This window comes from Gouania willdenowi, chromosome 14 (assembly GCF_900634775.1).
Source record: "Gouania willdenowi chromosome 14, fGouWil2.1, whole genome shotgun sequence".
NCBI classification, from domain to species: domain Eukaryota; kingdom Metazoa; phylum Chordata; class Actinopteri; order Blenniiformes; family Gobiesocidae; genus Gouania; species Gouania willdenowi.
Genome location: NC_041057.1, coordinates 836,901 through 849,509, shown reverse-complemented (window position 1 = coordinate 849,509; position 12,609 = coordinate 836,901). Strand labels below are relative to the sequence as shown.

The 12,609-nt window shown below is 40.7% G+C and overlaps 2 protein-coding genes across 2 annotated transcripts in view; both read right to left on the bottom strand.

The window, feature by feature from the left end:
- Nucleotides 1-586: 586 nt before the first annotated feature.
- LOC114475380 (polypeptide N-acetylgalactosaminyltransferase 10-like) lies at nucleotides 587-10,844 on the bottom strand. The gene is given in 12 exon segments (XM_028466123.1): nucleotides 587-1,353; nucleotides 2,008-2,157; nucleotides 3,232-3,348; nucleotides 4,033-4,254; nucleotides 4,939-5,046; nucleotides 5,770-5,798; nucleotides 5,801-5,886; nucleotides 6,795-6,978; nucleotides 7,501-7,686; nucleotides 9,831-9,997; nucleotides 10,363-10,501; nucleotides 10,688-10,844. Coding segments are annotated over 12 exon segments (1,626 nt in total). The 5' UTR covers nucleotides 10,770-10,844; the 3' UTR covers nucleotides 587-1,197.
- A 428-nt stretch (nucleotides 10,845-11,272) lies between these two features.
- Nucleotides 11,273-12,609, bottom strand: part of LOC114475967 (polypeptide N-acetylgalactosaminyltransferase 10-like) — a 19,376-nt gene continuing 18,039 nt past the window's right edge. Inside the window, exon 11 of the mRNA XM_028467197.1 lies at nucleotides 11,273-11,307. Coding sequence (XP_028322998.1) covers nucleotides 11,273-11,307 — 35 coding nt within the window. The remainder of the gene's footprint in view (nucleotides 11,308-12,609) is intronic.

Below are 12,609 nucleotides of genomic sequence, written 5' to 3'. Positions count from 1 at the left end.
GTTTAAATTTCAAAGTCTGAAAGTTAAAAATTCAAAAGTCTAAGAAAAAAAATTTCAGAATCACAAAAAAAATGTTGAATTCTGCAAAAAAAGTTAAACTTTAACGTTAATCGTACAGAATTTTTGTCTCCCGTGGCTCTAATCCTCTTCCATAGCTGGAATCTTTGATAATTATAACAACAAAAAAAAAACACTTTTTAACCAAACACCAAAAACATGATGGTTTGATGAGCGCGAGAACAAACGGAGAAACACACGAAACGTCAGAAAAGAAGAAAAAAAACGACACAAACACGTGCGCACAAACACACACTAAGGCACTGAGATCCATTCAAGTTTATCCGTCATGAAGTGCTTCATGCAACAGAATCTTTAGTTCCTTTCCATTCATTTTAAACTTTGTATTTATTTCCTATTTATAGAAAATGATTTTATCTTCATTAAACTGATAATAAACCAGTAGAAAACACAGAAAAGCTGGTTTTAAAGGAGAAAACCCGGTGTTCCATTTCATTTCGTGTCCATTTTAAATGGTGACATCTTTCAGGAAATTAAGAAAAGTGGAAAAAATTAAATATTAACAATAAAAATAATAATAGTTTTAATCTCAAAACATCAGAAAAACACAATTTAGCCGAAAAAATAAATAAAATAAAAATAAAATCCAGAAAACCCGGTGTTCCATTTCATCTGGTGTCCATTTTAAATGGTGACATTTTTCAGGAAATGGAGAAATGAAGAAAAACATCAGAAAAAAAAACAATTTTAAATAAAACTAAATAAAATCCAGGGTGATGGCACAGTGATACATTTTTTTTATAAAATTAAAAGAAGTTGCAAAATAAAGGTTGTGGTAGACTGACCCTCCAAAATAAATTACTGAATAATATTAAATAATGGGTTGGATCACAGTCACAAAAACTAATCATTTTAATTTGAAATCAAACAAGGCGAGTGGCAGTGACATCTTTTTTTTAAATAGAAAAATAAAATAAAATAAATTTAAGGGCGTGGCACAGTGGAAAGGAGGATCGTAGGAAGAGGTTTGAAGGAGGAAGACTCACACACACACACACACACACACATTAACCCCGTGTGTGTGTGTGTGTGTGTGTGTTTAACCCAGGCCATCCCCTGGCTGAGTCGCAGGATGAACCTGTGGGAAAAAGTCTGGATTATGATTTAATCTCAGAGCGACTAAGCGTTGAACTGGTCCAACATGGTGGCGTTGGTCTTGGCGAACGCCCACCGTTGCCCGGGCGACGCTGCATCACAAACGTTCATGAAGACGCGTCGATCAGAGGCGTCGCTGTCCACGCAGCTGTTACTGACCGGGTGGAACAGGCTCTTATCCTGAAAGTACACACAGGAAGTGATGCATCAGGTGGTTTCAGTAGAAAGTTTAAAAAACATGACTCAGCGTTTTAATCAGGTTTGGGCTCAATTATAATTATAATTGCAGAATTGATCATTAATTACAACTATGACATCATTATAATAGTAATTGAATTTGGAAAAATCAGTTGCTGTTGTAATCATAATTTAATTGTAATTGAGATAATTAACATTGTAATTAGCATTGACATGCTATAAAAACTGTCAATTACAATTTCATTAAACGCAAACCTGGTGAACCATGTTACAGTTCTATGTCTTACACATACGCAGTTATTAATCATTAAAATATGTTTCATATAAACTCATTTTACCATTTTTGCAAAAAACTAGAATAAATCTATTTGTATAGTGAAACCTAACAAGGTAATCAATAGATGAGAAACATGATAGATAATATTTATTAGTGTGTTTTACAGATTATTTAAGACATGGGTCAAACTGAGCCGTTAGCATTAGAGATGCTAACAGAAAGCTAACACAAGAGGAAGGTTATGTTTAATAAAGATTATTTATTAAAGGCTCAGTAATTGTGATTCATTTAATTTGAACTTAAGTAACTGTGCTGCTATGGCGTGTGTGTGTGTGCGTTGGGGGTGGAGCCTACCGTACCTTCCTGTACCTCCACAGCTGGTTGCCCTTCATACCGTGACAGTCGTACAGTGTGATGGGGCTGTTGTGGGAAATAGCGTCAAAGCAAACCTTCATTGTGTGCAGAGGGTCCCCCACCCTGATGTCCTCCCTCCACCCCAAGGTGAAAACCTGCAAGACGCCAAAAACCACACACAAGCTTTTATTTTGAAGGTAGCAGAGCACCATCATCTGTTCTTCCTTCTAACAGCAGGGGGCGGGACTTATGTGTTCACCTGCATTTCATTCTTTGAGTTTAAAGATAAAAATAAAAACATTTATTTCAGTGTTTGTTTTCACTTCTTAAAAAATACACTTCCAGTTTGGACAAACACTGAGGAAATGCTGAGGAAACGTTGAGGAAATGCTGAAGAAACGTTGAGGAAATGCTGAAGAAACGCTGAGGAAACGTTGAGGAAATGCTGAGGAAACATTGAGGAATGGCTGAGAAAACGCTGAGGAAACGCTGAGGAATTGCTGAAGAAACATTGAGGAAAGGCTGAGGAAACATTGAGGAAATGCTGAGGAAATGTTGAGGAAACATTGAGGAATAGCTGAGGAAACGCTGAGGAAATGTTGAGGAAACATTGAGGAATCGCTGAGAAAACGCTGAGGAAACGCTGAAAAAACATTGAGGAAATGCTGAGGAAACATTGAGGAAACGCTGAGGAAACGCTGAGGAAACGTTGAGGAAACGCTGAGGAAAGGCTGAGGAAACGTTGAGGAAACGCTGAAGAAACATTGAGGAAATGCTGAGAAAACATTGAGGAAATGCTGAGGAAACATTGAGGAAATGCTGAAGAAACAATGAGGAAACACTGAGGAAACATTGAGGAAACATTGAGGAAAAGCTGAGAAAACGCTGAGGAAACAGAATAACGTTGTTTTTAATGAAAATTAATGAATGAAGTTGCCAGGGAGATGAAGTCTGGGCGTCCTGCTAAGGATGTTAGCCAGCAACCAATAAGCTATAGAAGATGGATGATATTGACTATTGTTAGTTGGACTATATTCAAATAAAATGTGAATATATTTGACATTAAATCTTGTTTACTTGTTTGTTTATGTCTATCATTAATTTATAGACGATCCACTGACAATAAACAACAGGAATGTATGAAAGCTCAGCTGTACTGGTTGAATTATTATTATTGGTTCTAAATGAACCAATATTATCTGGTATTAAAATGAATAGATCTACTGTACCTGTCCCAGCCTCCAGCTGCTCTCTCCTCTACTCTTCACACAGCTGTCCAGATGCATGGAGGCCCCTGAGCCAAACGACTTGGTCTGTAGACAGAGGCCGGACCCCATGTTACGGATCTGGAACACACACACACAACACACACACACACACACACACCACACACACCACACACACCACACACACCACACACACCACACACACACACACACACCACACACACCACACACACCACACACACACACACACACACACACACACACACACACACAATAAGACAGAGATTGTTTACAATCATGGGTGGACTGGACATCTGGCCATCTTTGTACCGGTGGGCCGTCAACCCAACGTGATCCAGTCCCTTTTTTTTAACGAGAAAGTGAAGGCAGACATGGTACAGGTAGCAAAAAATCCTCCAACAGTGGCAAGAAAAAGAGTGAACAGTGACTAAAATGAGCCAAAAAATGGTCAAATAAAGAGGAAACAGGTGGTTTATAACAGTAATAAAGAGCTTAAATGAAGAAATGTTGCAAACAATAATGGAAAAGGGCAAAAATGTGGTGCAAAAACAGGCAAAATGTAGGAAAAAAGAAAACAAGTGTTATTCATTAGCCAGAAGTTAGCTTATTTGGATGAAAAGTGACTAAAAATATTAAAAGATAAAAGTGTCAAAATTAACTTGTAAAAATGCACAAAAAATAGAAAAACGGGGCAATTATTAGCAAAAGGAGCTAAAGTATCAACATTTTTTGAAAAGGGGCAAAATAGGCAAATAAAAAGGTAAGTTCCTGGTTGTGACCCACCTCCCCCCAGGCAGCAGCAGGGGGCTCCACTGGAGGGTAGTGTTGGGGCAGGTCCCAGGCCACCTCGCTCATGAACCACTTGAAGTTCTTACAGCCGAGTCGGTTCCTCAGCTCCTTCTGAGCCGTCACGTCTCCCGCTGACAGGTGGCGGTACTCGGGACGACGCTGGTACACGTACTCTGCGTACTCGTCCATCCACACCTCAGCCACGCGCTTCAGGTTCTGCAGGGAGAAGCAATCGCACACAGACAAGGATCAGTTAGGTTCTGCACACAGTTCACACGCTTTAATCTGAAAACCTCTAAATGCCTCACATGCTTCAGGGTTTAAACATCGCATTGAAGACAATATATCAGCACATAATCTATATATACACATATATATCTATATAGATATAGATTTATACGATATATCCTAATATATAAACGTAGATATCCTCAATTATGATAATATATCATGATATGAGGATTTATTCTCATATATCCTGCTGTACCACGCTATATCACAATATATCCTGATATCTGTGCAATAATGTAATATATTTTTACAAGTTGTACATGTAAAACATAATAAGATCATATTTAAAACTGCAGCTGAAACAGTTCTTAAGAAATTGAGGCTGGTGTCAAATTACAATCAGCAATGAGAGTCTGTTTAATCTGCTCTGTGTTCAGTCTGATGATCATCATCATCATCATCATCATCATCATCATCATCATCAGAGTGTGTCAGAGCCTTAGCAGGCGAGTGATTGGGTTAAAAACCCACAAGAACAGGCTGTGTTTCATCTCTGTTAAAGTGCATTTATGAACAGATCTATTGTGTTTATGTCTGTGACAAATGTCAGGACAACTAAATATATGAAACATGTGATGGTTTCACTGGTTAATATTAAACTAGCCTCACCTTCCCCAGACTCACTCCTCCAGGGACTTTATAGGGGACGTACTTCCTGTAGATGTGACCCACCCTGGAGCAGGGGATGTCCTCCATCCTCCCCCCACACATCCACACCTACACACACACACACACACACACACACACACACACAAAGAATGAGTGAACAACACAATCTGTCCACAACAGCAGAGAAAAACTAGATGAAAAACACACATGGCAGCGATGGATAAATGTGTGTGTGTCACTTTAAGGTCAGCGTGGAAACAACACCGAGGACCAATCAGAGCACACGACCGCTGGGCAGCAGTCCTGACTCTCTTTGATGCCTATTTGTGGTTTTTGTGTGTTCTTGGTGTCTTCATGTTTATTTTTGTGTATTTTTGTATTTCATCGATTTGTTTGTTTTTGGTTTTTTTTGTCATTGCTTTGAGCATTTTTTGTTTCACTGTTTGTGTCATTTTGTGTTGTAGTTTGTGTGTTTTTGTGCATCTCAGGTATGTGAGTATTTTTGTAAACGATTTATTTGTTTTTGTTGTCATTTTGTGTATTTTTTTTATTGTTTTCTGATTTATTTTTTGGAGTGATTTTATACGTGTGTGGGAAAACTTAGTGTTTTTTGTTGCCATTTTGTGTATTTCTGTTATTGATTTGTACGTTTTTGTCGTCGTTTTGTAGGTTTTTGGAGTAACTATTGTTTTTTTATTTTTATTTTGTGTGTTCTCGTTGTAATTTTATTTTACTTTAATAATAAAAGCCATCCTTTCAAAATAAAAGTGAAATGAAAGTGTAGCTAAGAGCTGACCCACATTAAGGAAAGGAAGCGTTTGTTTGTCTCACCTTAAAGGAGATCTCGTACTGTTCACCTCCCAAATCTCCAGCCCGGTGTCGTAGCCCCCCAACTCCCAAAACCACTTCCTGTCCACAGCGAACAGTCCTCCTGCCATCACAGGTGACCTGAGGAACACACACACACACACACACACACACACACACACACACACACACACACACACACACACACACACACACACACACACACACACACACACACACAGAGGATTGGCTCTGAAAACTGCTCATTTGTACACAGACGAGCTCACTCACACGTGCTGTCCCTCAGACTCTAATCCAGTCACTATGGTAACATCGACAGCAGACATAATGAACACTGGGATTATTACAGCAGAATTCTACATTATTGTTAATAAATATTCCTCATCACAAACTAAACAGATAGTTTGTTTATATAGAATAATAATAATAATAATAGATCAATTGTTCTGTCAGAGTGAAATAATGTGCCTCCAACATGCTCCTCTGACCTACTGTGACCTGCTTCAAGCTCTGCTCTGAGCTCCTCACTCAGTGATAAGTGGAAGTCAAAGAAAGAAGGAAACGACTCATGAATATTCCAGCTCACATTTAGGATCTAATTAAAGTTCACGCTGAGATCCTCCATCATTCTGCATGATGAAGGTCAGAGATGGAGCTGAAGGATGAAACGCTTCCATTACAATAGGAACACACTGCTGCTGCTGGGAATTCATCCATCCATTCATCCATCCATTCATTCATCCATCCATTCATTAATGGGAGGGACTGGGTGCTGCTGATATTCCCAGTAAACGAGAACCTCATCAGCTTTCATACGGGAAGAGTAGGATGTTCATGTTAGAAAACAACTAAAACACACAAAATGACATAAAAACAATGCAAACAACAGCAAAAATTCACCAACAAATACATAAAAAATCCTAAAAATACACAAAATAACTCAAAAACACAAAAAACAACATTAAAAATAAGAGGATGTGAAACCGAGTGGTTTCCTGATGAAAGGGTTAACCCCGCCCCTCACTCACTCAAAGGGTTCGCTGGGGTCGGGGTTCTGCAGCCGTTGGGGGATGGGGATGCGTTTGTAGTACATCTCCCAGTCGAAGGCGCCGCGCATGGCGTCGCCCGCCTGCGTCTCGTAGCCAAAGTTGTCGTGGTCAATGACGTCAATCATCGGACACACGATGGTCTTCCTGTTCTGAGCGATACGGTCTGAAACACGATAGATGCCATAAACTCCACATAATTCATCCTTTTATCATCTTTTTTTTTAATCAGTCCTGCACAGCTAGCTTAGCTTAGCTTAGCATGTAGTTCAAAGAGCAGCATGACTTTGAACATTTAAAGTCAAATAAAGGAGAGAGTTTAACATGTGAGGATAGTTAATTTCATTACAAATAAAAAAAATACTTTCAATGCTACAATGCTAATTATGTTAGCCAGACAGAATTCCTATTACATGTTAGCATTAAGCTATCAAACACTTTGTTAAAAGTTACTATAGTTTGTAACATTACTTACTCATTTACGTGTTTATAAGAAAAATGATCATTCCATTAGCCTGTCTATGAGATTTCCTATTGTATGTTAGCATTAAGCTAACACCATGCTTTAACTGTTGTTAAATGTTTTATAGTAACTAAGGAAATAACAGTGTTTTATGCATAGCAGCAAACCCAACACGCTGAGATAGCGTAACGTGGTGCGATGTGATTGGTCAGACCGTGTCCTCACCCAGCAGGGGGGGCAGCCAGTTCACGTTAGCTTCACAATGCGAGTCCAGGAAGGCGATGACGTCGCCTTTAGCCACCGTCGCTCCCAGCAGCCGCGTCCTGATAAGCCCCTCCCTCTTTTTATTCCTCAGGATTCGCACCTTCAGCAGCCGAGCCATGTACTCCTCCAGCGCCCCCTTCAGGTGCTCTGTGAACACAATTAAAGCACCAGGGGGCGCCGTTTACGACCCACTGAGACTCAGAAGAAGAAAGTCAGAGTAACCAAAGGCTTGTATTTTAAACCAATACAGCGCCACCTAGTGTTCAAAATCTGTTTGTAATAAAAATCTGAATGAATTATAAATATTTTGGGATTTTTATGATGATAAATTATTAAGACACAAAATACACTTAATAATATTTAAGGATAACAAAATATTTCCAATGAATCTTTAATTATCTTTAGATTTCTTGTTGTGTATTAATTAATATATTTATAAATATTGTTCTATGTATATTCAGTATTATTATTATTATTCTGATAAAGACTGAAGGAACATCAGTGTGGTTTCTCTCCAGGCTCCGTGTGACCTCTTCCTGTTTTTACTGCAGGTCGTTAATGAGGCTTCCTCTGAGGAAGGGGGCGGGGCTTCACCTTCACAGCGCCGCCATAAATCAGCCCATTAGCTCAACATCAGCAGAGCGATGGAGGGCGGCCACCTCCCCACGGAGAGCAGGTGAGGGGCCGGGGGGTCGGCCGCTCTAATCACCGCTCCTTAATTCATCCAGCATTCATTAGAGCTCCGCCCCTCAGAGGTCATCCATCACACACACACACACACACACTCTGAGGAACAAATACATAAAAACGCACATTTTTTGGACGAGCTTTTCACTAAATTGTGACTTTAAAATAAATCCATGAAATCTGTTTCAAAGCTTCTTCAAATAAACAAAGATCTGTTATTATCTGTCAACAAAGTAACACGAACTGGTTTTTCTGGTGGTTTTAAACTGGTTTTATTTTGGTTTTCCTGTGGTTTTGTGCCGTGGGCCGTATGTCGGACCCTCCCGTCCTACACGCTCTGAGATGTGATGACAGATGGCGAGCCCAGAGGAGGTGGATAGTGAAGCTAACCTTCATAGCAGCACCAACATCCTCCTGTGCAGAGCGAGCTGAAGGTTCTCAGCACGAAGCCAAATATTAAATTACAGAGTGTGGATCCCTCAGGAGGAGTCACAGATTAATTATATACAGAAAAAAATAAAATAAAAAAATGTGACCAAAAATCAGAAAATGTGGCCTTTTAAAATCCTTCTAAGCTAGCCAAACTTCTGGGGCTGGTGGCTACATGCTAAGCTAGCCAAACTTCTGGGGCTGGTGGCTACATGCTAAGCTAGCCAAACTTCTGGGGCTGGTGGCTACATGCTAAGCTAGCCAAACTTCTGGGGCTGGTGGCTACATGCTAAGCTAGCCAAACTTCTGGGGCTGGTGGCTACATGCTAAGCTAGCCAAACTTCTGGGGCTGGTGGCTACATGCTAAGCTAGCCAAACTTCTGGGGCTGGTGGCTACATGCTAAGCTAGCCAAACTTCTGGGTCTGGTGGCTACATGCTAAGCTAGCCAAACTTCTGGGGCTGGTGGCTACATGCTAAGCTAGCCAAACTTCTGGGGCTGGTGGCTACATGCTAAGCTAGCCAAACTTCTGAGGCTGGTGGCTACATGCTAAGCTAGCCAAACTTCTGGGGCTGGTGGCTACATGCTAAGCTAGCCAAACTTCTGGGGCTGGTGGCTACATGCTAAGCTAGCCAAACTTCTGGGGCTGGTGGCTACATGCTAAGCTAGCCAAACTTCTGGGGCTGGTGGCTACATGCTAAGCTAGCCAAACTTCTGGGTCTGGTGGCTACATGCTAAGCTAGCCAAACTTCTGGGGCTGGTGGCTACATGCTAAGCTAGCCAAACTTCTGGGGCTGGTGGCTACATGCTAAGCTAGCCAAACTTCTGAGGCTGGTGGCTACATGCTAAGCTAGCCAAACTTCTGGGGCTGGTGGCTACATGCTAAGCTAACCAAACTTCTGAGGCTGGTGGCTACATGCTAAGCTAACCAAACTTCTGGGATTGGTGGCTCCATGCTAAGCTAACCAAACTTCTGGGACTGGTTGCTCCATGCTAAGCTAACCAAACACAGTCACGTCTTGGTCGTCTCGGGATGAAAAACTCTCAGACAACCAAACAATTCTCACCATCAACAACTTCTTCTACAGCTCAAACACAAGCAGCACATCTCATCAGGCTATAAGAGGTCACCGTGTGTGTCTGTGTGTGTGTGTGTGTGTGTGTGTGTGTGTGTACCTTTGTCGCTAAAGTCGTCCACCAGGATGATCTCTGCGATGAGTGATGGTGGTGAGCGGTTGATGACGCTGTGGACGGTCCTGAGCAGAGACGACCAGCCCTCGTTGTGGAAGGGAATGATGACGCTGCAGTTTGGAAGCTGCTCCGCGTACACTTTGGTCTTACAGCTGCAACACACGCACACGCACGCACACACACACACAGTTACTTTTGCAGGTTAGCATTACTTTAGCTTGTTAGCGTTACTTTAACACGTTAGCGTTACTTTAGTGCATTCTTTCAGTGCGTTAGCGTTACTTTTGCACGTTAGCGTTACTTTAGCACGTTAGCGTTACTTAAGCAAGGTTAGCGTTACTTAAGCACGTTAGCGTTACTTTAGCACGTTAGCGTTACTATAGCACGTTAGCGTTACTTTAGCACGTTAGCGTTACTTTAGCACGTTAGTGCATTAGCGTTACTTTAGTGCATTAGCGTTACTTTAGCATGTTGTTCAGTGTGGATGTCTCACTTCTCAGAAGAAGGTTGGACTCACTTTGGGTTCCTGATGTCGGGGACGGAGCGGTTGAGGGAAATTTGGTCGCTGACGAAAATGTTGAATCCGTTCTCTCTGTAGGCCTGGTCCACACGGTCAGCGTCCGTCAGAGGAAACGCCTTCCCCTGCTCGCCATTTCCTGTGGGACGGGAACACACACCTGGTACTTCATCACTTTACCACTGCCACCGCACAGTCCTCTGTCTGATTATTAAACTTTTATTTAGTTTTTCATTGTTTATTTTGAAGCTATTTGCCTTATTTTATCGTATCGTTCTTTCTATTATACATCATTAAATGACGTGGCAGTCATAGTTTGACGTACCCAATCGAGCTGCGTCTCGTTGGATGGCTGCGTAGTCATGCCAGTCCTTGTTCCGCCCCTTTCCCACCTCCTCTTTCTCCATCCTGTTCAATCTCTGAGGAAACACAGAGCAGAGAGAAGCTCAGTGATTGGACAAAGACTAAAACCTAAAAAAAACTAGTACACTTCAATTAAAAATTAAAGAAATAAAATAATGAATAATAATAATAATAACAACTAGGGATGTAAAGATTAATCGTATGGCAGTTAAAAATCGATTAATATGTGTCACGGTTCATATCGATGCTCTTTTTTTTAAACAGCAGAGGGCGTTATCTATTTATCCTTCTCTTGTTTGAACTACGTCACTCAGACGTGACGTGAGCGTTGGTGCCAGGCATGGCCGGCCCAGCCTATACTCAGACTAAACGGCTGATTAGGGCCCCCAACCTGGCAACCCCGCTTGCATGTTACTGGTACTGCTGTGCATTGCGTGCATCAAAACTACAGGGTGCATTTCCAGGAATCTAACCAGCCATGCATTTGTTTGTAATTACAAACAGTCAACCTAGAGAGTGACGTTGGACCTGACTTTGCCATGATTGGTCAGCTCATTGTAAACAAGTAGTGGAAGAAAATACCTGAAACAAACAACAGCACTCATCATGTCAAAGATAAGTTATCCGTCCAGAAGCGTAGGTGGCGGACGGAATCGCCTACTACTCTTAAACATGTTCATAAATTATTCCTTACCCCTGTGAGAGAATCGTATCGTGAGTTGAGTGAATCATTACATCCCTAATAATAAGCAAGAAAAATCTATGAAAAAAATGCATATTAATAATGATTATAAATAAGAAATCAGTCCAAACAAAATAACTTCAATTAATAATAATGAGCAAATAAATTATGAATGAGAAGTTAATTAAGTTTTTTACACACACACACACACACACACACACACGCACGCACACAGTTCAGGTTTAACCACTTTGTTCTGACATACGTGGACCTCCAGTGTTGTCAAGAAAAGTGTGTGTGTGTGTGTGTGTGTATGTGTGTGTGTGTGTCACACTCATTAATGTGTGAATAATAAAGTAAATACAGGTGTGGTTTAAGCCACGCCTCTGTTTGTGTGTTAAAGGTGAACTTTATATTTAAGATTAAGATTAAATCGGGGCTTTCGCCTTTAATTGGCCATGTATTGTTATTACATTAATGGAATTTGTCCTCTACATTTAACCCATCCCTGAAGAGCAGTGAGCAGCCATTTTGCGGCACCTGGGGAGCAGTTCGGGGTTAAGGGACTTGCTCAAGATCCCACAGTTATGGCCCAGGTGAGGCTTGAACAGGCAACCCTCCGATTACAAGCCCAGCGTCCTTAACCACTAGGCCACCACTCCCCTTTATAATAATAATGATCCACCCAGTGTGTCAACATCAAATAAAGTTACTCAGTAATTCATAATAATCTCACAGATTACACGTGTTTCACATCAGAGCTGCTTTAATTCCTGAAATCCTTCAATGTGCCACTCCTCCTTAGTGCACGTGTGCGTGCGCGCTCTTTGCATGTATTTTCAGTTCATGTTCTAATCAAAATCAATTACATCATTATAATTTTTACCTAAAAATGAACATCATAAAACCCATATTTACTTGTTAATTTTTCAATTCCTCTTATTTTTTGTTGGAAAAACACTTTCTGTATTAGCATTTAGAATTTTGAGTTAAGAAAAATGTGAGTCGAGTGTATTATTATAAGTTGTTAAATAATACACTTTTATTAGTGAACTAGACCTGTGTGTTTACAACATAAATCTTAAATTGTGAATGACACCATGACAGGCTGGCTCCTCCCACTGCCTTTATATGTTTTATGAATGCTACCACTCTGACTCTGAAACGCATTATTTATCTTTTATATTCTCACTGAACTTTAT